The sequence below is a fragment of the Pocillopora verrucosa genome, chromosome 11 (assembly GCF_036669915.1).
Source record: "Pocillopora verrucosa isolate sample1 chromosome 11, ASM3666991v2, whole genome shotgun sequence".
Taxonomy (NCBI): domain Eukaryota; kingdom Metazoa; phylum Cnidaria; class Anthozoa; order Scleractinia; family Pocilloporidae; genus Pocillopora; species Pocillopora verrucosa.
The window spans coordinates 6,202,679-6,224,943 of record NC_089322.1 but is presented as its reverse complement, the minus strand read 5'-3'; the positions used below and the strand labels follow the sequence as shown (position 1 = coordinate 6,224,943).

Below are 22,265 nucleotides of genomic sequence, written 5' to 3'. Positions count from 1 at the left end.
TTTAGGAACTTACCCCCTCTATATATTTCAAACTGATTTGCATATGTGTTCGACATCAGAAGTGGTCAAAATTTATTTTAATAACAAACAAACAAATAAAAAAACCAAAGAAAAATTTAATACTTATGACGTATAAAGAGCTGATACTTGGGAATATCAGTATGAATTAAACACCAAGGACTGACCAACTGCATGGTATACCTTGGCGCTGAATACGCCATCTCAATCTCTTGACGGATGTAGATGATAATCTAAGTAACCTCAATAATTTATTAACCTCTCTAATTTATTGTTATGACTTCTATTTATCTTTGTACCATTCTTGTATTCGTTAGAAATTATTAAAATCAAAGGCGCAAAGAGCTGGCCAAAAGATGCCGGCAAACGATGGTATATAACACGAGTTTGGTCTGCCTGTGGCAAGACTACCATGATCATGTGAATATAACTGCTGTCCTAAACGTTTACAAAGCAGATGCCTTGCGCACTAACAGTGACTATATATAATGCCTAAAACTGAAATTCCCATAATAACATTTTATTTGGAGCAAAATGACCATTTGAAAACTGATTAAATCAGTGCAACACGAGACCTAGAAAAGAATATAGAACTAATTTGGTATTTAAAAAAAAAAACATAGAACAAGGCATTTATAACTCCTGTTTACAAAGTAGGATGCCCTCTTTACCTCTCGAGCCAACAAAGTCGGTTTAAACTCTTTATACCAAATTTACTACACTGTGGAATTGTTTTTTGTGACGAACGTGCTATCAATTGACGTTTCTTTTTAAGAATTTTACGCACTTCAAAATTCTATGAAAACTACTTCAAAACAACGCTGACTTCTTTAAAATGTTTTTTACTGATTATCATATTCTTCTAAAAGCTTGGCAATGTCACTTCTCCTGGCAATTTTTCTCAACACACTTTCAAACTCGGCAACTGTTAGCTGTTCGTGTGAAGCTGCCAAGTGTTCCAAGAGGGCTTTTGACGGTCCGTCAGTGTGCTTTTCGTAAACTGCAGTCACTTGAAAACTGTCGATACCATAGTGGGAACAAACATCGCGATAGTCACCAACACCCGGCCTACTTGAGTCCAGACGGTTACATATTTTCTCAAGTAATGGCCTAATTTCCAGCAAGCTGCTAAGGGGCTTCGAGTCTAAAACAAAGAGAGAATTTGAAGATACTTAATATTTAATGTGCTTACACTGCACCGCAATAATAGAAGAAGCAGATTGTTATGTTATAATCTTAATTATTTATGCATTTTGATAGGTTCTTTAATTTTGTTCAATCGCAGGAAAGACGCATAGATAAAGTCACCACAAGCGACACTAAAATTTTTTTATCATACAGAACAAATATCTTCCATGTTGCCGTGAGTCTGCATAGTAATAGATCATCATAAGATGACGTCAACGTGTGGAAAATTAAATGTTTATGTGGTGAGGGGAAAGATTATTCGAAGGAGATGGTATAATTATTAAAAGATTTAAGTGACAGTTTTTCATGATAGTAGGCATAGCTACGACGATGGCGATAAAGATGACTAAAATACCTTGACGAGTTTTTTATTTGTTCGTCTAAGTTGCCCCTGTCACCTTCTTCTGATGTTGGGGACTTCGAGCACCCAGATGCACTTTTGCTGCGTCTAAGAGTAGATAAGGTCACCTCGAGACCGTCACTTTTGCTATATCTTTGACGTGGAAAATTCACCAACTGTGATTTATTCAAACCTAAAACGTTCACAAATGGAATCAGCACAGTTTGTCAATTTGCCAATATCAAACTGTATTTACTCTATTTATTCTATACATGAAAAAATTTCAGCATACTGACAAGCCAAGAACACGTGAATTAACACCACACATTGCAGAAAATTGAAATTGAGTGCGAAACTTTGAATTGATTAACAAGAAAGTCGCGAAAGCACAACCAAACAAAATGGCGGACGAGTGAAGAGAAACTAACCACGCTAAGTTTGAGGAAGAACGCAAAAAGCAAAGACACCCAACAAAGGAGAAAGAGCACAAACACTTGATTATTCGTAACAGAGAGTTTAAAAGCGTGAATCAAGTTCTTGAGAGAAAAGCCCGACTACTCTGGCAACAAGACAAAGACAAGCTTATTCGTAGGAGGTGTTATCTTATTGATTTAACCACAGCTTCTCATGATAGTTATTATAGCTGCGTTGACGATGACGAAGATACCTTGAGGAGTTTTTGGTTGTTCGTCTATGTTGCTCCTGTCACTTTCTTCTGGAGCTGAGGAAGTCGAGCATCCAGCTGCGCTGTTGGAGTGCGCACGAGCATTTGCCGGCTCGATCGACCCCTAAAAAGAGCAAGTTAAAGTTGTAGAATCGCTCGGATACCGGGAAATCATGTCCATGAATACTGAATTAAACAATTAAACAATTTTAATATTAAGAGATCCTCGCAGCTAAGAACACTACTGAAACGAGTAGTTGTAAATAGGACCTGAAAAAAAATTCAGGCCCGTACGGGATTTGAACCCATGACCTCTGCGATACTGGCAGTAGTGTTCTTAGCTGCGAGGATCTCGTAATTTCATCTCTCCACCGCAGTGCAAATATATGAATTTTCATATATCTAAATCATCAATTTTAATATTCAAAACGGTTATCGGTAAAAAAAAAAACCGTTTTAGACTAAAATTACAGTTTTATATACCTTATTCGTACTTAATTTACGTGTATATGATTTCGCAAATTTCGGCGAGACAGTATTTCGCAGGGATTTATTTTCGATATCAATAGGAAAATATGAAAATAGGACATTGAATTTCGCGATTCAAGCGTTTTAATTTTCAAAATGTCTGAACTTTTTAAAATTCCAAGATAAACTGGAACAAATGTTAAAATATTACATGAAAGTTATGAATGAGAACTACAAGAGACGAGTTAATGGCAATTTTGAGGACTGCATGAAAGATGTTTTCAAGAATTTGTATAAATTTTGCGATTCACGTGAAGATGATTAACATTAACATTACACAAAAGCATTTTCATTCCCGAGTCTTCAATTTCGCGATCTTTTATAATCACGAAGAACGCGAAATTAAGATTGAGTGTGAATAAGGTATTTGGTAATTATTATTAGTGGCAATTATTATTGGTGGCGATTGCAACTTTACAGAAAAAAAGTTGAGCTGAAAGCTACATCAAATTTGGTTTGATTTTATGTTTTGTCTTTTCTTGTTCGTTTTTTCCTCTTTTTATTTTCAAAGACGACTGTGACCTATCTTACTGACTTTATTCGAAATCAGATCGTGTCAGCTACATACAGTATTACCTCCACAAGCGGATAACCAGGATTCGCGTAGATTGTATGTGCTGTTTCATGGCCCTCTTGTTGGAACGTTAGATTACAAGTAAATGGTTTTACTTCTCGACCTTTCATTGGTTTAACTGCAAAAACACACGCATCTTTACATCGAAATCTACCGCCGTGGGAATCATCGCAGATGTACACCTACAACGAATGACAGATTGAGAAATATATTGTATCAATCGGGAGTAAAACGCTTTCAATAAAAATTCACAAAGAATAAGAGGTCCTTTAAAGTGCATTGTTGAGACAGCTACTTTCAGAGGTAATCAGAAGGCCACATAATCGACAACTCAGGAGTTTCTTACTGCATGCAATGTATATTGAGTAGAAGATCGTCGACCAAATACCAAGGGCCTTTTAAGCTCAATTCAGATTATCAGAGACAAAAATGTTTTATTGTAACTCATGACTGAGCCCAACCCTTTGTTGATTTCCTCACCTGTTCACCAGCTGTCTTGTCTAATTCCCAGCCCTCCTCAGGATCCGTCACAAGTTTCACGGTTATATTTTTGCTGTTGTTGTACATTTTGAAGGGTTTCTCCATTCCTTTCCATGAGTGAGGAAACAACTCTTTATCTTGCGTCTCCACTCGCTTGTAAAGGCAAAAAATATGGATCAGCTAGGTGGTACATCGTGCAATAACAAGAGTGACTAGCTGAAAGGGCATCATTCTTTGAATTTTAGATGAAACCTTATTTTTAATATTTTGTCAGACAAATGCAACTCACTTACCAAATAAAGGAATATGACTGGGTGACAGCACACTGTAACACCGGAAAATTTATAAATTGCTGGGTAGATGCTCACAATTGAGTTGCATCCACACAACAGGAGTAACAACACTCCTTGTCGCTTCATTTCCATGAGAGTAGGTTAAGAACAAACAATAAGAGGCTAATAGACTTCTATGTACATACTCGTGCTTTCATCTAACTGTAGAACGTCAGAGCTGAGTCGCAAACTTACTTTTCAGTGATATAATGGTCGAGCACATTAGCCTGGGAATAAATATATGAATGAAGGGAAGCAAATGTGGTTCATATCTAATCAGAGAGGAGGATTATGTATCTTGTGGTAAAAAACAACCAATCATATGTCAAGATTTGTATCGATGATGGCGATTTGATGTAAAGCAACCATGGTAGTGCCCTCGCACATTACTTTAAAGAATCACATGGGTGAACCAATGAACCAGTGATCATGATATGACGCGATATGATATTGAATCATGAGTAGTGCAAGTTCAAGCCAGTTATCAGTGGAAATGCCTCATTGCCACACTGTATGTGGGTAAAATATTGGAAAGAATACTTCTGTCTAAAACAACTGATTGACACAGTCGGTTGCATTTTGTGGATGCCTTGCATTCAAACAAAAGAAAATCCTATTTAAACGCTAACTTACCCTCAGTGAATCCTTGTTGTCACTGTAAATGTAGAATCTGAATTGAATGAGATCACCTCCGGGATTTGGTTTATTAGCAAACACCGTGGCTCTTTTCCTTTTCGGTGCCCCGCGACGAAAATATACGCACCAGAAACAGAATGTCATGGTATTGATGTGAATGGAGTCCTCTTTTGCTGTGAACCATGCTCTAGACAGATCATTTCTTTTGGATTTGTTGGGGATTTTCTCCCACTTGATGGGACCTTCAATCAAACATTGATGACAAAATCGTCAGTACAGTAACAGCATAACGAAGATCAGTCCTATCTACCCGAAAGAGAAGGGAGTAAAAATTATGCAGGTAGAATAAATAAGAGGGATTACTCTGCAGTGGAAATCCACAAGGTTCCTCTCAAGATTAGGGTTACGTTAAGTCGAATTGAAATTTGGGTCTTGGTTTTTGCGAAAGAAGGAAAATCAGAAACACAGAGAAAACGTCTGGGAGTGTGGAGGAGAAGCACCAAAAAACTTAACCACATGCGACGCCAGGTCAGCGAATAGAAACCGGGCCACAGCGATGGGAACTGAAAGCTCTTATCTTCTTTGTAACTCAATGCCCTGCTCAAACTCCGAACATGTAAGGTTTACAAAAGTGTGAGTCCTCAAGATCTTAAATCTTAAATGTATTTCTTTGAATTCAGCTGAAAATACTCAGCCCAGGGATTTCTCGATTACCTGGGTCAGTTCTGTAGACAGTTATCCATTCCTTTTTAGCTTTGCCCATATAGAGGCAATGTGGAATTATAATCTCCGAAGGCTTTAAAAGTCTGATATCGTGTGGTCCGCACTCAATAACGGGGGAAATGAGTGTTTCATCAGGTCCAACGGGGATATCCTGCAACAGCTCTGTTGTGTCGTAGACCACACGGTAGAAGACTTCCTGGCTGACGCCAATCGGTATTGCGCCGTTTGCAATACATATTTTCACGTCCGAGTCATGAGTAGCGCTCAGCTCACCGCCGGAACTGTCGAATATGTCTTTCACTTCAAACCCGTTGGGTAAACAGTCACCTTCGTTGCCGTCATTTGGACCAACTTGATTTTCCTGAAGATTTTCCTCCCTCGTGACCTTTAAGTGTTTGTAATACCGCATTTGTTCTCTTTTTCACTCGTGTCCCGCAATGTTATGGAGAAGCAAAACATGTTACAATTCTACCTTCAGACAAACAACAATCTTTCTAACTTTTTTCATCAATAAATAACCCCATCCCCATGCAAGTAACTTCTTTACGACGTGATAATGATCACCCATGCGCTATCCAGGCTTTAATTAGCCTTTCATGAAAAATCTTTGACCAGGGAGAAGGGGAGAGAGCCCTGTGTGACAAAAATTAATATTTTCAACCCTCCAGTCCAATTTAAAAAAACTTGAACTTTCGTTTAAAATTTACTTCAAGATGAAAGAGGAGTTTGTAGGAATGTGGGTATTAGGAATTGTGAGCCAGTACATTGGGAGACTTCACTGCGTCACTATGAACACTACTGAAACGAGTAGTTGAAAAAAGGACTTGTACGGGCCTGAATTTTTTTCAGGTCCTATTTTCAACTACTCGTTTCAGTAGTGTTCTTAGCTGCGAGGAGCTCTTAATTTCATTGGTTCACCTGGTTCACCGCGAATTTTATACATCTAAAATCATCATTCACCGCGTCGTTTAAGATCTTTATCGAAGTTCGCTCTTCGATTCCACAAGAATGAGAGGTTACTTCCACTCAACCTTGGATGTTAAACGGTTACTGATGAAGAAGTAACGCGATTTTCTTTTTAGTATCCTGTGGCATGTTAGCAAATTAGTTTATCCAGAGATTTTCCTTCTACGAAGTTCGGAACAAATGATGTTTATTTCCTTAAGACAACCGCTGATCAGACTCTAGTGATTGAGGCTCACGTGGGCCTTGATGACAAGTGGCGGGGGGTTGGGGGGGAAGAGAGGAGCGGGAACGGGAGGTGAACAGCACTTTTCGATTTTTCAATTATGTAGTACTGAAGCGTTAAGTGAAAAACTTTAATAAGTTTCCTGTGAACAGCGAAATATCATGGATTTTGTTCTAATTTCTAATAATATCTATTTCTACTCTTTTTTCAGCTAGTAAGTCATTGTTTTTGTTAAATCGTTCTGGTGTTTGTTTTATAAAGGGCATGACAGTTTTCGAAAAATCGACCTCCAATGTTGCCTTAAATTTGAGCCTCGACATGGGTCGCCACGAGTGTTGGCTGGGGTGATCAGAAAATCTCTCATAACTTGATAAATTTTGAAGATCAGATGAAGTGGATTGTGGTTCTAGAATAAGGACATGAAAGTCTTTCAATGTACAAGAAATCAGCGAAATCTATTTTTCAAGCTAGAGCGGCCGGACCGCTTTTATGGATATTCTCTCTTAATTATGAATATGAATAAAAATCATAAATTTAAAAGAGCAAGATTCTGAAAAAGCAGCAATGATTAGCAACTTGAGAAATTCTTTACTTGGGTGCATATTCTGACTGTTTATTATCCGTCGAACTACAACCTTTTGTAGCAACCTAAGAAATGAGAAAGTAATGAACTACTTGTTCAGAAATAAAAAAAACCACATCAATTGTGCGAGTTTCCAGATCGGAATATTAAAAGCACAAGTTAAGCAAGATATTATGAAAAAATTAAAACGATCTAAGTTCTCACGTGCAAAGAAAACACAACAAGTAAACCTAAATTAAAGACCAACAACGTCTATGAATCAGCACAGTTACTAAACTATTAACACGAGTCTCGTTTCTTCTTTTCCAAAACAGCTCCAAGGTCATCAACTCTCTTTCTTTTCTGTTTTAGCCGAGATAAGTTCCTGCTGACCTCTAGTGTCCTTATATGTTCTTGACCATACTTGGAGATATAAATTACCAGTGCACGCTTATAGCAGTCTTTTGCTTCATCTGTGTCGCCCAGATCACTGTGTAAATTACCCAGATTATTGTAAGACATTGCAACATCAACATGCTCAGGTCCCAGCTGTTTCATCTGAATCTCCAGTGCACGCTTATAGCAGTCTTTTGCTTCATCTGTGTCGCCCAGAGCCTTGTGTAAAGTACCCAGATTGTTGTAAAAGGTTGCAACACGAACATGCTCAGGTCCCAGCTGTTTCATCTGAATCTCCAGTGCACGCTTATAGCAGTCTTTTGCTTCATCTGTGTCGCCCAGATCACTGTGTAAATTACCCAGATTGTTGTAAGAGGCTGCAACATCAACATGCTCAGGTCCCAGCTGTTTCATCTTAATCTCCAGTGAACGCTTATAGCAGTCTTTTGCTTCATCTGTGTCGCCCAGAGCCTTGTGTAAAGAACCCAGATTGCTGTAAGAACTTGCAAAATCAACATGCTCAGGTCCCAGCTGTTTCATCTGAATCTCCAGTGCACGCTTATAGCAGTCTTTTGCTTCATCTGTGTCGCCCAGATCAAGGTGTAAATTACCCAGATTGTTGTAAGACCTTGCAACATCAACATGCTCAGGTCCCAGCTGTTTCATCCGAATCTCCAGTGCACGCTTATAGCAGTCTTTTGCTTCATCTGTGTCGCCCAGATGACTGTGTAAAGTACCCAGATTGTTGTAAGACCTTGCAACATCAACATGCTCAGGTCCCAGCTGTTTCATCTGAATCTCCAGTGCACGCTTATAGCAGTCTTTTGCTTCATCTATGTCGCCCAGACGATTGTGTAAATTACCCAGATTGTTGTAAGAGGTTGCAACATCAACATGCTCAGGTCCCAGCTGTTTCATCTGAATCTCCAGTGCACGCTTATAGCAGTCTTTTGCTTCATCTGTGTCGCCCAGACGATTGTGTAAATTACCCAGATTGTTGTAAGAGGTTGCAACATGAACATGCTCAGGTCCCAGCTGTTTCATCTGAATCTCCAGTGCACGCTTATAGCAGTCTTTTGCTTCATCTGTGTCGCCCAGATCACTGTGTAAAACACCCAGATTATTGTAAGACATTGCAACATCAACATGCTCAGGTCCCAGCTGTTTCATCTGAATCTCCAGTGCACGCTTATAGCAGTCTTTTGCTTCATCTGTGTCGCCCGGAGCCTTGTGTAAAGTACCCAGATTGTTGTAAAAGGTTGCAACACGAACATGCTCAGGTCCCAGCTGTTTCATCTGAATCTCCAGTGCACGCTTATAGCAGTCTTTTGCTTCATCTGTGTCGCCCAGACGATTGTGTAAAATACCCAGATTGTTGTAAGAGTTTGCAACATGAACATGCTCAGGTCCCAGCTGTTTCATCTGAATCTCCAGTGCACGCTTAAAGCAGTCTTTTGCTTCATCTGTGTCGCCCAGATCACTGTGTAAAGTACCCAGATTGTTGTAAGAGCTTGCAACATCAACATGCTCAGGTCCCAGCTTTTTCATTTGAATTTTTAACAGCCATTTACCATAGACTAGCGCCGCTCTAAACCTACTGTGGTTTAGGCACATGTTAGTAAGGCTCCAAAGGCCATCCGGAAAATTACACAAGGCTCTATTGCTCGCTTCTGGTATTCCTTTCCCGAGTGACATGTCTTCAATTTTTAAGCTCAACGTTGTAAGATGGGGAACTATTCTTGTTCCCACAACAATAGATTCCAGCTCTTCAAATTTTGAGAAAGACATTACCGCGCCATACACCACTTTGTGGCTTTGATCCTTTGCGAAACCTTTTGTCGCAGATTTAATAACATCAAGAACGACACCATGGACTCGAATATAAACACCAGTTGATTCTTCTTCAATTAGCAACAGTGAACATCGACTCATCCTCGTTCTTATCATATCTTCATCTTCAAATTCGTCATCAGTTGTTTTAACATACTCGATAATAATGTCTTGCAGTATCGGCTGTGATGCACACATTGAAAGAAAAAGGAACATGTGATGCAAAATTATATCATTTTCCATCACCATTTCGACAGCGAGTGTTATTGCTTTGGTCATGGTCTGCGGATAGGCTGGATTTGTCGCAGCAAGAATGCTTTCAGTATTGCTTCGTTTCCCCTCTTCCAATTTCTTCAAATAGTCGGTCCAGCCAAATTTCGAGGTTCCTTTATTCTGACGAACTTGTCTCACATACGTGGCTGCGGCTGCCAATGAAAGTGGCTGGTAGTCTAGTTCTTTCGCAATTTCTTTTTCCATCTTGGCATCTGAGATACCAGAAAGGAGGTTAAGCAGAAAGCACGCATCATCAGGTTGCATTCCTGCGCTGATTGAGATATTTTGTATGGAAGAGCTTGACAACGGTATAGACGCAGTGTCTTTTGTTGTTATTAGCATCTGACCCCTTGCCCACAACTCGCTGTCTGCATCTGGCAAATAATCGCTTGTACGAGATTCGCTGGTCACATTATCAACTACTAACAGCCATGAAGCGTAATGCTCAATTTTTGTACTTATTAAGGTCTTGAAATATGAAATCTTCTCGTCTGTGTTCAAATCCTTGGAGCGGTAAGTGTTTGTTATTTCATACCCGGGACAATTGCAATGTTGAGCGAAAAGGACATACGATTTCAAGAGTTTTTCTGAGTTTTCAGCATTCAACGTCATGACAAATGAAGCTGCAGAAGGTATTTGTTCGACCTCGTCGTAAAATCGCCTGGCTGCTAAACGGGCCAGCTGAGATTTTCCACTTCCTGGATTTCCTGACAAATACAGTATGCTCAACCCATCACTGGCGTCTTTTAGTGTTTGGAGGTTTTGTAAAACTTCACCAACTTCAGATTCCCGACTAGCGATGTCGTGGCTAGGTTTGGGAGGGAGAATACAAAATGGAGAGACATCGAAATTTAATTGCTCTTCTAGGGCAAGCCTCTGTTCTTCTTTCACTTGAAGTTCCTCTTCTTTGTCTTTAAGTTCTTGTTTCAAGTCGTCAACCTTCCTTAAAACTTCGTTTAACTCCTCCGTTAAGAAGTTTGTCTGATTTTGAACTTCGTTGATTTCCAATGACGGGAGACCGAGTGCGTGGAATGCAGTTTTAACCTTTGTAATGACAGTTTGGAAATCTCCGTTGGAGAGGTGGCCCCGAGGCATATGTGCAAATTCTTCATTTCGAAATTTCCTTAAGTCGTCCGCATTTGATCTAATTGATGGATTGAGAGAATATATGCAATCTGAATACAGGATAGCGTAAAACAGCATGGTACAATCCCATTCAGCTCTATCGCCATTCTTCATGGTTGTCAACAGCACAGCGTTTCTTTTTCTGTTTCGAGTAGACTCGCCATTCCAGAAGTCCATTCCATTTTTGGGTTGATCTTTCCATTCTCCCAGTGTTGTCTTGTATCGATTGTCCCATTCTTGTTTGAAGATGGTTCGCAGACCCTCAGTTAGTATGTCAGTGACAACGTAACAAATCCTGTAGTAATTCAGTTGCTCTGTGGTGTACTTCAACCTAGTGGCCATCATCAGTTACATCCTATTAAAACCATAGTTATGTTAGTACCCAATTCGGTTATGTGAGTAGGTCGCTATACTTTTGCTGATCCTTTAACGGTTTTGTGGTACTTGGTGTGAATATTTATTTACTTACCAAGATATTTTCGCTGATACATGTCAATTATATTTTAGAGAGGAAGTAAGGGCAATTGAAAAACTCTCGCTTTCAAAACAATTTGCTCGATGGCGTCAAGGGCTAATAAAAGGGAGGAATAGAGAGTGGTAAAGATCCACTGTCACTCATAACTTAAACGTCAGTATAATACAGAGAAGTGTTCAGAGCAACCAGGATACGGTTTATATGTGAAAGAAACCATCTTCTTGCTTCCTTATTTGTTAATTTGTTTCTTTCTTTCAGTGGTCACTTGGTTCCACGATAGGTATTTTTCGAGACACAGTCGACCTGAAATATGGAACTCGACAGATCTCACATGATTTGGCCCCTTCGCATATTAGAGAGAAAAAATTAGGTTAAAATGTTGACACTGAATCACTCAGCCCAAGAACAAAATTACGCAGGGAACTCATGGTCGAAGTCAATGACAAGGGAGTTTTTAAGCTGTACGATTATCGTCTTCTGCTGAGCTGGTAGTTTTTTTCAGCTTGTGAAGTAATTGGTGATGGTACTCTTACAAAAGCTAAATTGCAAGTCTCCTAACATCAAGGATCACTTTTCCCTTAGTTCAAGCATGCTGATGGGATCAAGAACACTGCAAGGTAGTGAGAGGGTGGCCTACGTGGGAGATAAGGGAATGCAACAAGGAGGAGTCCCCATCCTGATGAGTGTGAGGACGAAGAGAGCCTTAATGGAATGGATGCAAATCTGCATGAGGACCATTAAGGCAAGATTCTACTCAAAACACAAAAGCTAACGGTAATAAAAGCATATGCACCAACAGACGATGCGATGGACGAGGAAAAGGATGAATTTTACAATCAACTGCGAGACTCTGTTGCAAGCTGCAGTAGTCATAATATGATTTTGATGATGGGAAACCTGAACGCTTACGGGAGTAACAACATTAACAGAGAGGAGGTACTGAGGAAATTTAGTATCGGAGTCATGAATGATAATGGAAAGGTTATGTGACCTCTGTGGTACGAATGGCTTAGTTGTAACTGGAACAGTTTCCTACAGAAAGAGATCCATAAGCTGACCTGAAAGTCACCAGATGGGAAGACTGTTAACCAGCTCCACCATGTCTTTGTGAATGGACGCATGAGAACATCGATTCTGGACACGAGAGTGATGGGAGGAGCAGACGTATATGGTAACTACTACCTGGTGAGAACCAGAATGAGACTAAAGTTGGCAAAGGCGCATGGGAAGAAGAAAACAAGTGTGAGATTTGACGTGTGTTAGTTGCAAAGTGAAGAGATCAGGAGGAGATATAACATTAAAGTGAAGAACAGGTTTGCAACGATATGAGATATAGAAGATTCAAAGGAAGCACGACAAGATCTTGGTGACGTACAGAGATGCCACAGAGAAAGTTATTGGAAGGTAAAAAAGGAGAGCAAGCCATGGATAGGAGACACGACGTGGGAAAAAATTCAGGAGGGGTAAGACGCAAAACTTAACATAGAGGGTGCGAGATTGGAACGACTTGAACAGCGATAGAGAGTGGAGTATAGTGCGAAAGAAAAGGAAATGAAAGAGAGTGCTAGGGAGGATAAGAGGGATTTGGTTGAAGGAAAGGGCTTCACCAGCAGACAAGGCCGCTGAGAATTGTAGAAACGAGGAGCTAAACAGCATAACCAAGACAATAGTCGGGAACAGAGGAGACGAGAATTGCGTGCGAAAGACAAACTGGGGGTGAATAAGACACAATCACAAGAAAGATTACAGAGCTGGGTAGAGAACTTGGGTAAAATTTTAAACAGAGACGACCCCACAAATCCGGTCGAAGAGAAAGAAGAAACGGAAGAACTGGAGTAGATTGAGGAAATCAATGTAGGAAGATGGCGAATAAAAGGGGAGCTATGGAATTCCGCGCAAGATGGTGAGAGTGGTAGTAGGGATATACGGAGGGTTTGAATGCGCCGTAATCGACGGATGGGAGATATCAGACTGGTTCAAGATTTAGTCAAGAGTAAAGCAGGGATGCGTAATGTCAGGATTCTTATTGCTACTGGCTATGGATTGGATCATGAGGAAGACAACAGCAAGACACTGAGGATGGAGTTTTCAACGAACAGGGAGAGCATTGTGGTGAATGGTGAAGAAGTGAAAGATGTCGAGGAGTTTGCGTATCTTGGAGCTATTGTAGAAAAGAAAGGTGGAGGCAGTGAAGATATTAGGAACAGAATGCAGAAGGCACGAGGTGCATTCCAGAGGCTATGGAAGGTGTGGGTAGCCAGACGAATAGGAAAGAGTGCCAAGATGTGCCAGTTCAAGACTTTAGTCCGATCGGTCCTGCTACATGGTTGTGAAACATGGAAAATCACAAAGACCGATGAAAGAACACTGAAAAGTTTTCATTACTAATGCCTAAGACGGATACTGAGGACTAGATGGCAGCAAAGAATGACAAACAGGAGAGTAGTTGAAATGGCAGACACCAATAAAATTGGTTGCGAGGTGGAAAGAAGAAGGTGGAACTGTTTAGGACATTTACTCAGGAGAGAGGGTGTGAACGACTTTTTTGCGGTATTGGGGTGGACACCAGAATGTCAAATGGCGAGAGGGAGACCAAAGACCAGTTGGAGAGGGACTGTTGAAAGAGGAAAAAGGCAAGGCGATATGGAAGCGCTGGATTGTGGCTGGGGTGGCGGCACGCAACAGGGGGGTTGGGCGGACAATGTGACGGCCTTATGCACTTACTGGCCCAACGAGCGATGATGATGATAATGAGGATGATGATACACACCACACGTGACAGTTAACTTTAATTTACGTGCTATGGTAACCCGTGGTTTCTTGGCGAAAGGAAAGAAATATTTACTGTGTAGCTAGAGATCGGAAACGAAAATAAATTTAGAGAAAAAGTGTACCGAACTTGTGGGGTACACTGTACTCTCAATCGTCAAATTCTTTCATTGCTTATCATCAACGTTCACCACGTCTCAAACTTCCAACGCTCTCTCCTCAAACCTATCACTCTAATTATCACTTCTCCTATTTCAATCTTAACCTAACCGTGACTACGTGAGTCTCATGTCACGCAACTTCCGTTTAAAAGGTTTTTTGGAACTTACTTTCGAATCAGTGAGTTAAATGATACATACCGTTCTAGAAGTTTGACAAAACTTGGGAATACTTGAACTGTGTGCAATCAAAGGTTGAACAATTTAGAATCAAACTCCTTTTTTCAGAATGACCAAGGACTGATTGACTAAAACGAGGAGACTAAAGGAGTTGTTCACCTTCAGGTATGGGATATCACCCCTCCCCCGGTCCTGTGGGTATTTCTCCAGAAAATTCCCCCATCAGGTGAAGAGGAGGGGGGGAGGGAGGAAGGAGGGGGGCATTAATATACAAATCATTCTAACATTCCTAACTCAAGAAAAAAACCGAAATAAAAGGCAACCTTCTGGCGCTGGTGCCTGGCTTGATTACTACAACAATCGAATTCAAAATATTGTCAAGAATGTTTTGATCAAACTCCTTTTCACAGCAGCAACAAGGATAAAACATTAGATTTTAAAAAGTTTTTTTCACAGACTTTAATAATCTTTTTTCAAAGAATCTATGAAATAAGTTCAACAGTTGGTTTTGATTTCTGTGTTAGCGTCAAAATTTCAACCAGGCAAGAAAACAAACAAAAATTGCTTATGCGCAATCAGCCTTCAACTCGTAAACAGGAACACGAAAGTGGAACCAGAGTGTTACGTATTGTGACCCTAACAAATAATAGTCCAGTGACATTGCGTCTTTTTGGATAACGTAGATAACTGCAAACGTCAAGTTTGTGCGCTGATCCTTTAAGTGTAAGCAGAGCTGTTAAGTCCGGGGTAAGTGAAAAAAATAAAAACTGGGAAAGCAAAGCACGTTACCTCTTCTCCACCGGTCCTCAAGGAAATATTTGTAAGAAATTCTCGAATCGGCAGGAGTGGGTTGTGGGGAGAGGGGTAGAGAGGTTTACTTGCAAACATTACACTGCATTCCCTCCATGTATACAAAGCAGACAAAAGACAACTTCAAGAATGTACTAAATCTGGCGATTCTCTAACTGCAGTCGTGTCTGGTGTGATATTTCAAGTAATTGGAGTAAGCTCTTGAACAGAGGTCAATCATATTTGGATATCTTCTAGAATGTTCTGCTCAAATTTTTCTTTAATGTACACACCATTCTAGCATCCTAACTCAAGAAAAAACGCGGATGAAGAGGCAACCTTCAGACACCCGTGCCTGATGTGATTACTATAACAATCGAATTAAAAATACCTTTCTTACATCCTTAACTCAAAAAAACAACAGATGAAAAAGCAACCTTCGAGCATGGGTGCCTGGCGTGATATTACAACAATCGAATTTAAAATACGGTCAAGAATGTTTTGATCAAAGTCCTTTTCAGAGCAGTAACAAGGATAAAACATAAGATTTTAAAAAGCCTTTTTAACAGAATGTAAATATTTTTTTCAAAGAATCTATGCAGTGACTACAACAGTACAGTTGGTTTTGATTTCTGTGTAAGCGTCAAAATTTCAACCACACAAGACAACAAATTGCTCATGCACAACAAGCCTTCAACGTGTAAACAGGAACACGAATTTTAAAAATAAAAATATTTTAAGAATCTCTCGAATCGCCAGGAGTGGGTTCTGGGGTGAAGAGAAGGGGGGTTCATTTGCACACCATTCCACATTTCCTCTCTGAATTCAAAGCAGACAAAAGACAACATCAAGCAATTACTCAATTTGGCGATTTTCTAACTGCAGCCGTGTCTGGTATGATATTTCAAGTAATTGGAGTAAGTTCTTGGGCAGAGGTCAAACATATTCGCATATCTTCTTCTAGAATTTTCTGCTCAAATTTTTTTCTTAGAACTGCATGCAAACAATTCTTGGAGCAAACAAGGAAAAAGTTCTATATTGAGAGTCTTTCACCGGAGTAAAAACTTTCGAACGAACAATTCAGTTTAAAGTTCACAATCTTCAGCAATAAAACATACCTTATAATTTCTTTATCAAAATACACAGTAAGCCAAGAGCGGATAAAGTTACAAAATTAGGGGAAAGTGTTTATAAACAACAACGGTGAATTCGAAAAGATCTCCAATCGACTGTGGAGTTGTTTGTGCCACTTTGCCTCTACGGTGTTCTCTTAGACAAAATACATTCAACCTCCCCAACATCAAAATGTACGCAATGACTAAATCGACGAGAAAGTTCGTGATCCTTTATCAATCTCGAGATCGAAGACCAGTACTGTATTTCTTGCTGTTGTCCAAAAGCAGTTAGATGTTTAGTTGCAGTTTCAAAATTAGCAAGTCATGGCCCGCTACAGAAACTACAAATTTACACTATAAAATAATATATACTTACTAGCGAGGCTAATCTCAGTGCCTTGAGGAATAACTAAGGCTAATAAATTCTATCGTTTGTCACGTACACATGTACTGTGTTGCATTTTTTTGGTATTGTCCAAAAGCAGTTAGATGTTTCGTTTCAGTTTCAAAATGAGCAAGTTGTGGCCCGCTAAAGAAACTACAAATTTATACTACAACTCAATGTACTTACCAGCAAGGCTAATTTCAGCGCCTTGTGGAACTACTAAGGCCGACAAATGCTCTCGTTTGTCTTTGAATCTTTTCACTGCCGCTGTGGATCGTGATGGTCAGGCTTGCACGAAGAAGGCTTGCAATCAAAACGTTCCGATCTGTACATTGAAGGTAAAAACAAAGTGCAATAAACGATTATACTTTATCTCATATTGTACCGTTGTCCATAACAAAAATGAATAATTCTCACGCAAAATGTTTTGCTGCTTTAACCAAATGGTAGCGTGGGTAATCTGCTTTTTGCTTTTTGCTTTTTTCAACATTATTGTCTAACAAAACAAAGGAGTTCCTTCGTACATTTGACACACTCAGCACATCAGATGATGAAATCGTGAAATGTATCTAATAACGTCACTTTTTAACATTTTCACTAATGTAAAGTGACGATAGTAGAGATCGCTGTGCTATTTCACATTTCTGCTAAAACCTGTTTTATTAAGCTCCTTCTCCGCCAGCTTGTGTCGCATCGATATAAGTATTCTAGAATGTATGCGTGTTTATTTTCCGTTTAAAACGAGTTTTAACTGCTACACAAAACTTTCATGTAAATGGATTGAAGTACACGTACCGTCGTTTAAGTTTTAGAAACCTTTTGGTGCGGTATGCATACTTCATTTGCGATAAAGAACATAAAGAACAAGGCTGCTTTCTGTAGTCAACAAAAAACTCGAGGAACTCAAAAGCGAAAGCTAATCTGGCTTTGTCGTAATGCACATTATTCACATCCCTAAATAGCTGCACCCTGCTAGTATTATATCAATTGTTTTCGCGTTGTTTTCATCATTGGTCCATTTTTGGCCCCCAGCAAATTAACACGACAATGTGCCTTGGCCTGTTGATCTTAAAAAGTTTTCAAACTTACTCCCCTCTACAAAATTCGGTGAAAAATTCCTCGTATTAGACACTATTTCACATTTCTCAGATAAATGGTAAGTAGATAATAGAACGGCATCACGGAAATACTACTAAATACACGAGTATCTGGCGTGACATTTTTTAAGCAAGGAAATGTGAATTCTTCAACAGAGGTGAACGATATTTTAACTGTTATAGAATGTTTGGATCAAAGTCCTCTTTCAGAATAACCAAGGACTGAATGACTAAAACAAGTAGAACGAAGGAGTTGGTTACTTTAGGGTATGGGATATAATCCCTTCCCCGGTCCTGTCGGTAGTTTTTTTAGAAACCTCCCCCATCAACGAGGGTGGGGTGAGGGGAGGGGCGTGGGGAGGAGGCATTAATATAACCATCCTTAACTCAAAAAAACAACAGATAAAGAAGCAACCTTCTAGCACGGGTGTCTAGCGTGATATAACATCAATCGAATTTAAAATATGGTCAAGAATGTTTTGATCAAAGTCCCTTTTTTAGAGCAGTAACAAGGTTAAAACATTAGATTAAAAAAAACACTTTTTCACAGACAGACTGTAAAAATCTTTTTCAAAGAATCTATGCAATAAGTATAACAATCGGTTTTGATTTCCGTGTAAGAGTCAAAATTTCAACCACACAAGAAAAGAAACAAAAATGGTTCATGTGCAACCAGCCTTCAACTCGTAAACAGGAACACGAAATTAAAACCAGTGTGTTACGTATTATGACCCTAACAAATAGTAATCCGATGACATTGCTTTTTTTTTGGTGGCGTAGATAACCGCAAACGTCACATTTATGCGCTGATCCGTTAACTAAACAGAGCTGTTTAGTTCGATGTAGGTAAAAACGTTACAAAGTGGGAAAGCAAAGCAGATCAGCTCCCCCCCCAGTCTTTAAGAAAATATTTAAAGAAATTCTCGAATCGGTAGGAGTGGGTTCTGGGGTGAAGGGAAGGGAGCTTTACTTGCACACCATTCTACATTCCCTCTCTGGATACAAAGCAGACAAAAGACAACACCAAGAAAATACTCAATTTAGCGATTTTCTAACTGCAGTCGTGTCTGGTGTGATATTTCAAGTAACTGGAGTAAGCTCTTGAACAGAGGTCAACCATATTCGCATGTCTTCTTCTAGAATGTTCTGCTCAAATTTTGTTTTTAAACCACATTGAAACCATTCTTTGAGCAAAGTAGGAGAAAGGTCTAAATTAAGAGTTTTTCACGGATGGAAACACTTTCGAACGAACAATTCAGTTTAAAGTTCACAATCTTCAGCAATAAAACATAACTTACAATTTCATCATTCAAATGCACAGCTAGCAAAGAGCGTATAAGGTTACTAAATTAGGGAAAAATTTTTTTTGGACATCAGTGAATTCGAAAAACATCTCAATCGACTGTGGAGTTGTTTTCTGTCAGTTTGTTTCTATGGTGTTCTCGTAGACAACATACATTCGCAAAACTTCCCCAACATCAAAACATACGCAATGACTAAATCGACAAGAAAGTTCCTGATCCTTTATCAATCTTGAGATAGAAGACTACTATATGTTAAGTTTTAGTTTCAAAATTAGCAAGTCATGGCCGGCTACAGAAACAACTAAATTACTCTATAACAAAATGTACTCACCAGCGACCCTAATTTCAGCGCCTTGAAGAACAACTAAGGCTGATAAATGCTATCGTTTGTCTTTCGATCTTTTCACTGCCACTGTGGATCGTGATGGCCGGCCCCGCACGAAGAAGGATTGCAATCAAAACGCCCCGATCTGCACATTGAAGGTAAAAACAAAGCGCAATAAACGATTATACTTTATTCCATATTGTACCGTTGTCCATAAAAAATGGATAATTCTCACACCAAAAATTCTGCTGCTTTAACGAAATGATATTGGGGTTAATCTGCTTTTTGCTTTTTTCAGCATTATTGTCTAACAAAACTAAGCAGTTCTTTCGTTCATTTGACACACGCAGCACATCAGATGGTCAAATCATTAAGTGCATCAAATAACGTCACTTTTGACATTTTCACTAATCTGGGGTGACGATCGTTAAAACTGTTTTGTTAAGCTCCTTCTCCTTCAGCGTGTGTCGTATCAATATCAGTTTTCTGAATGTATGCTTGTTTATTTTAATGGACGACGGTGAATTCGAAAAGATCTCCAATCGACTGCGGAGTTGTTTCTATGGTGTTCTCTTAGACAACATACATTCGCAAAACCTCCCCAACATCAAGACATACGGAATGACTAAACCGACAAGAAAGTTCGTGATCCTTTATCAATCTCAAAATCGAAGACTGCTACTGTATTTCTCGCTAGAAAACTCCCCTATCAGCGAAAGTGGGGTGGAGGGGGAAGGGGGCCATTTACATACACACCATTTTGTCATCCTAACTCAAGAAAAAAGGCAGATGAAGAAACAATCTTCAGACACCCGTGCCTGATATGATTACTACAACAATCGAACTTAAATTATGTTCAAGAATGTTTTGATCAAATTCCTTTTCAGAACAGTAACAAGGATAAAACATTCGATTTTAAGAAGCCTTTTTAACAGACTGAAGATATATTTTCCAAAGAATCTATGCAATAAGTACAACAGTGGGTTTGTCAAAATTTGAACCACGCACGAAAAGAAACAAAAATGGCTTATGCGCAACCAGCCGTCAACTCGTAAACAGGAACACGAAAGAAAAACCAGTGTGTCACGTATTGTGACCCTAACAAATAATAATCCAATGACATTGCGTGCTTTTGAAGGCGTAGACAACCGCAAACGTCACATTTGTGCGTTGATCCGCTAAAGAAATAATTACAAAGTGAAAAAGCAAAGCACATCAGCTCCCTCACGGTCCTTAAAGCAATATTTTAAGAAATTCTCGACATGATCGGCAGGAGTGGGTTCTGGGAAGAAGGGAAGGGAGGTTTACTTGCACACCATTCCACATTCCCTCTCTGAATACAAAGCAGACAAAAGACAACTCAAGAAAATGCTAAATTTGGCAATTATCTTACTGTAGTCGTGTCTGGTGTGATATTTTAAGTAATTGGAGTAAGCTCTTAGGCAGAGGTCAATCATATTCCCATATCTTCTTCTAGAATGTTCTGATCAAATTTTTTTTCGAACCGCATTGAAACAATTCTTGGAGCAAACAAAGAAATTGTTCTAAATTGAGAGTCTTTCACCAGAGGTAAAACTTTCAAACGCACACAATTCAGTTTAAAGTTCACAATTTTCAGCAATAAAACAAACCCTACACTTTCTTCATCAAAATGCACAGCAAGCTAAGAGCGTGTAACGTTACAAAATTAGGGAAAAATGTTTGTGGACTGAACGGTGAATTCGAAATATTGGATCTCTAATCGACTGCGGAGTTGTTTTTGTCTGTTTGTTTCTCTCAGACAACCGACAGTCGAAAAACTTCCCCAACATCAAAACACACGCAATGACTAAATCGATAGAGAAAGAAAGATCAAGATCCTTCATCAATCTCGAAATCGAAGACTAGTACTGTAATTTTTTCTGTTGTCCAAAGGCAGGTAAATGTTTAGTTTCAGTTTCAAAATTAGCAAGTCCTGGCCTGCTACAGAAACAACTAAATTACTCTATAACACAATGTACTTACCAGCGAGGCTAATTTTATTGCCTTGAGGAACAACTATGGTCGATAAGTGGTATCCTTTGTCTCTCGATCTTTATACTGCCGCTGTAGATTGTGATGGCCGAGCTCGCACGAAAAAGACTCCGGGCCGTTTGCTTGCAAGCGAAACGTCTCGATCTACGTACATCGGAGGTGAAAACAAAGCGCAATGTATACGATTATACTTTAGCTAATATTGTATTTAACGACGATGAATAACCACAGTTTCTTCATACGAGATAAGATTTGCCATTCAGCAAATCAAGAATCGTAATAATTCCGTCTACCTAAGAAAGTATAGTTCTGAAAATGAATGAAGGACAAATTCCTAATTTGTTGTATGCAAAACGAAATCGACTCAGCATTTAGTAAATGATAAAATGAAGCAGGGTTGAACTCGTTCATAGAGCCGTTAAGCTTTGCAGTTTGAGTCTAAGAGCAAGAATTTGTGACAACACCCTTAATGGAACTTACATCGAGCTTTGGTCTCGTTGTAAACAAACGCTTGTCGGAATTTTCTTCTCGAATCTTGATTACAAATGATCTATACTTACTTCGTTGAGGATTTCAGGAACTATCGAGGGAACAAGTCGACGTTTTCAGCCAACAAAATGACAAAGTACGGCTCGGAAGCAACCACGCTCAAAAGTGAAACCAACTCGCAGAGCGCAACATTTCTGATGACACTGCACGTGATGACTTTCACAACGTCAGCAGCAGACAGATTTGCGCGTGATCTCACTAGCAAAGAATTCAGGTTATTCAAACAGCGGATGACTAAGTTATAGGTG

The 22,265-nt window shown here is 39.4% G+C and overlaps 2 protein-coding genes across 4 annotated transcripts; both read right to left on the bottom strand.

The window, feature by feature from the left end:
- Window positions 1–280: 280 nt before the first annotated feature.
- LOC131787178 (netrin receptor UNC5B-b-like) lies at window positions 281–6,660 on the bottom strand. Its single transcript, XM_059104263.2, has 7 exons — window positions 5,475–6,660; window positions 4,758–5,002; window positions 3,793–3,945; window positions 3,315–3,494; window positions 2,214–2,334; window positions 1,562–1,739; window positions 281–1,162 (listed from the first exon to the last, which is right to left on the bottom strand). The coding sequence occupies exons 1-7, from the start codon at window positions 5,890–5,892 to the stop codon at window positions 1,147–1,149; spliced, it is 1,311 nt and encodes a 436-aa protein (XP_058960246.2). The 5' UTR covers window positions 5,893–6,660; the 3' UTR covers window positions 281–1,146.
- Window positions 6,661–6,788: 128 nt separating this feature from the next.
- Window positions 6,789–22,165, bottom strand: LOC136284397 (uncharacterized). 3 transcript variants are annotated; one of them, XM_066174702.1, is made up of 5 exons: window positions 22,029–22,165; window positions 21,460–21,612; window positions 19,462–19,600; window positions 16,916–17,054; window positions 6,789–11,213 (listed from the first exon to the last, which is right to left on the bottom strand). In XM_066174702.1, the coding sequence occupies exon 5, from the start codon at window positions 11,201–11,203 to the stop codon at window positions 7,535–7,537; it is 3,669 nt and encodes a 1,222-aa protein (XP_066030799.1). In that variant the 5' UTR covers window positions 11,204–11,213; window positions 16,916–17,054; window positions 19,462–19,600; window positions 21,460–21,612; window positions 22,029–22,165; the 3' UTR covers window positions 6,789–7,534. The 3 variants fall into 3 exon arrangements, with proteins under 3 accessions (XP_066030799.1, XP_066030800.1, XP_066030801.1); XM_066174703.1 differs by lacking the exon at window positions 19,462–19,600; XM_066174704.1 differs by lacking the exons at window positions 16,916–17,054; window positions 19,462–19,600; window positions 21,460–21,612; window positions 22,029–22,165 and adding an exon at window positions 14,462–14,515.
- Window positions 22,166–22,265: the final 100 nt, after the last annotated feature.

Coding starts and splice junctions, on each gene's coding strand:
- LOC131787178 (XM_059104263.2), bottom strand. CDS start 5,892: ATGCGGTATTACAAACACTTAAAGGTCACGAGGGAGGAAAATCTTCAG. Junction 3,946..4,757: donor ACAACAAGGATTCACTGAGG/GTAAGTTAGCGT, acceptor TGCCTTTACAAG/CGAGTGGAGACGCAAGATAA. Junction 1,740..2,213: donor ACAACCAAAAACTCCTCAAG/GTATCTTCGTCA, acceptor TGAACGTTTTAG/GTTTGAATAAATCACAGTTG.
- LOC136284397 (XM_066174702.1), bottom strand. CDS start 11,203: ATGATGGCCACTAGGTTGAAGTACACCACAGAGCAACTGAATTACTAC.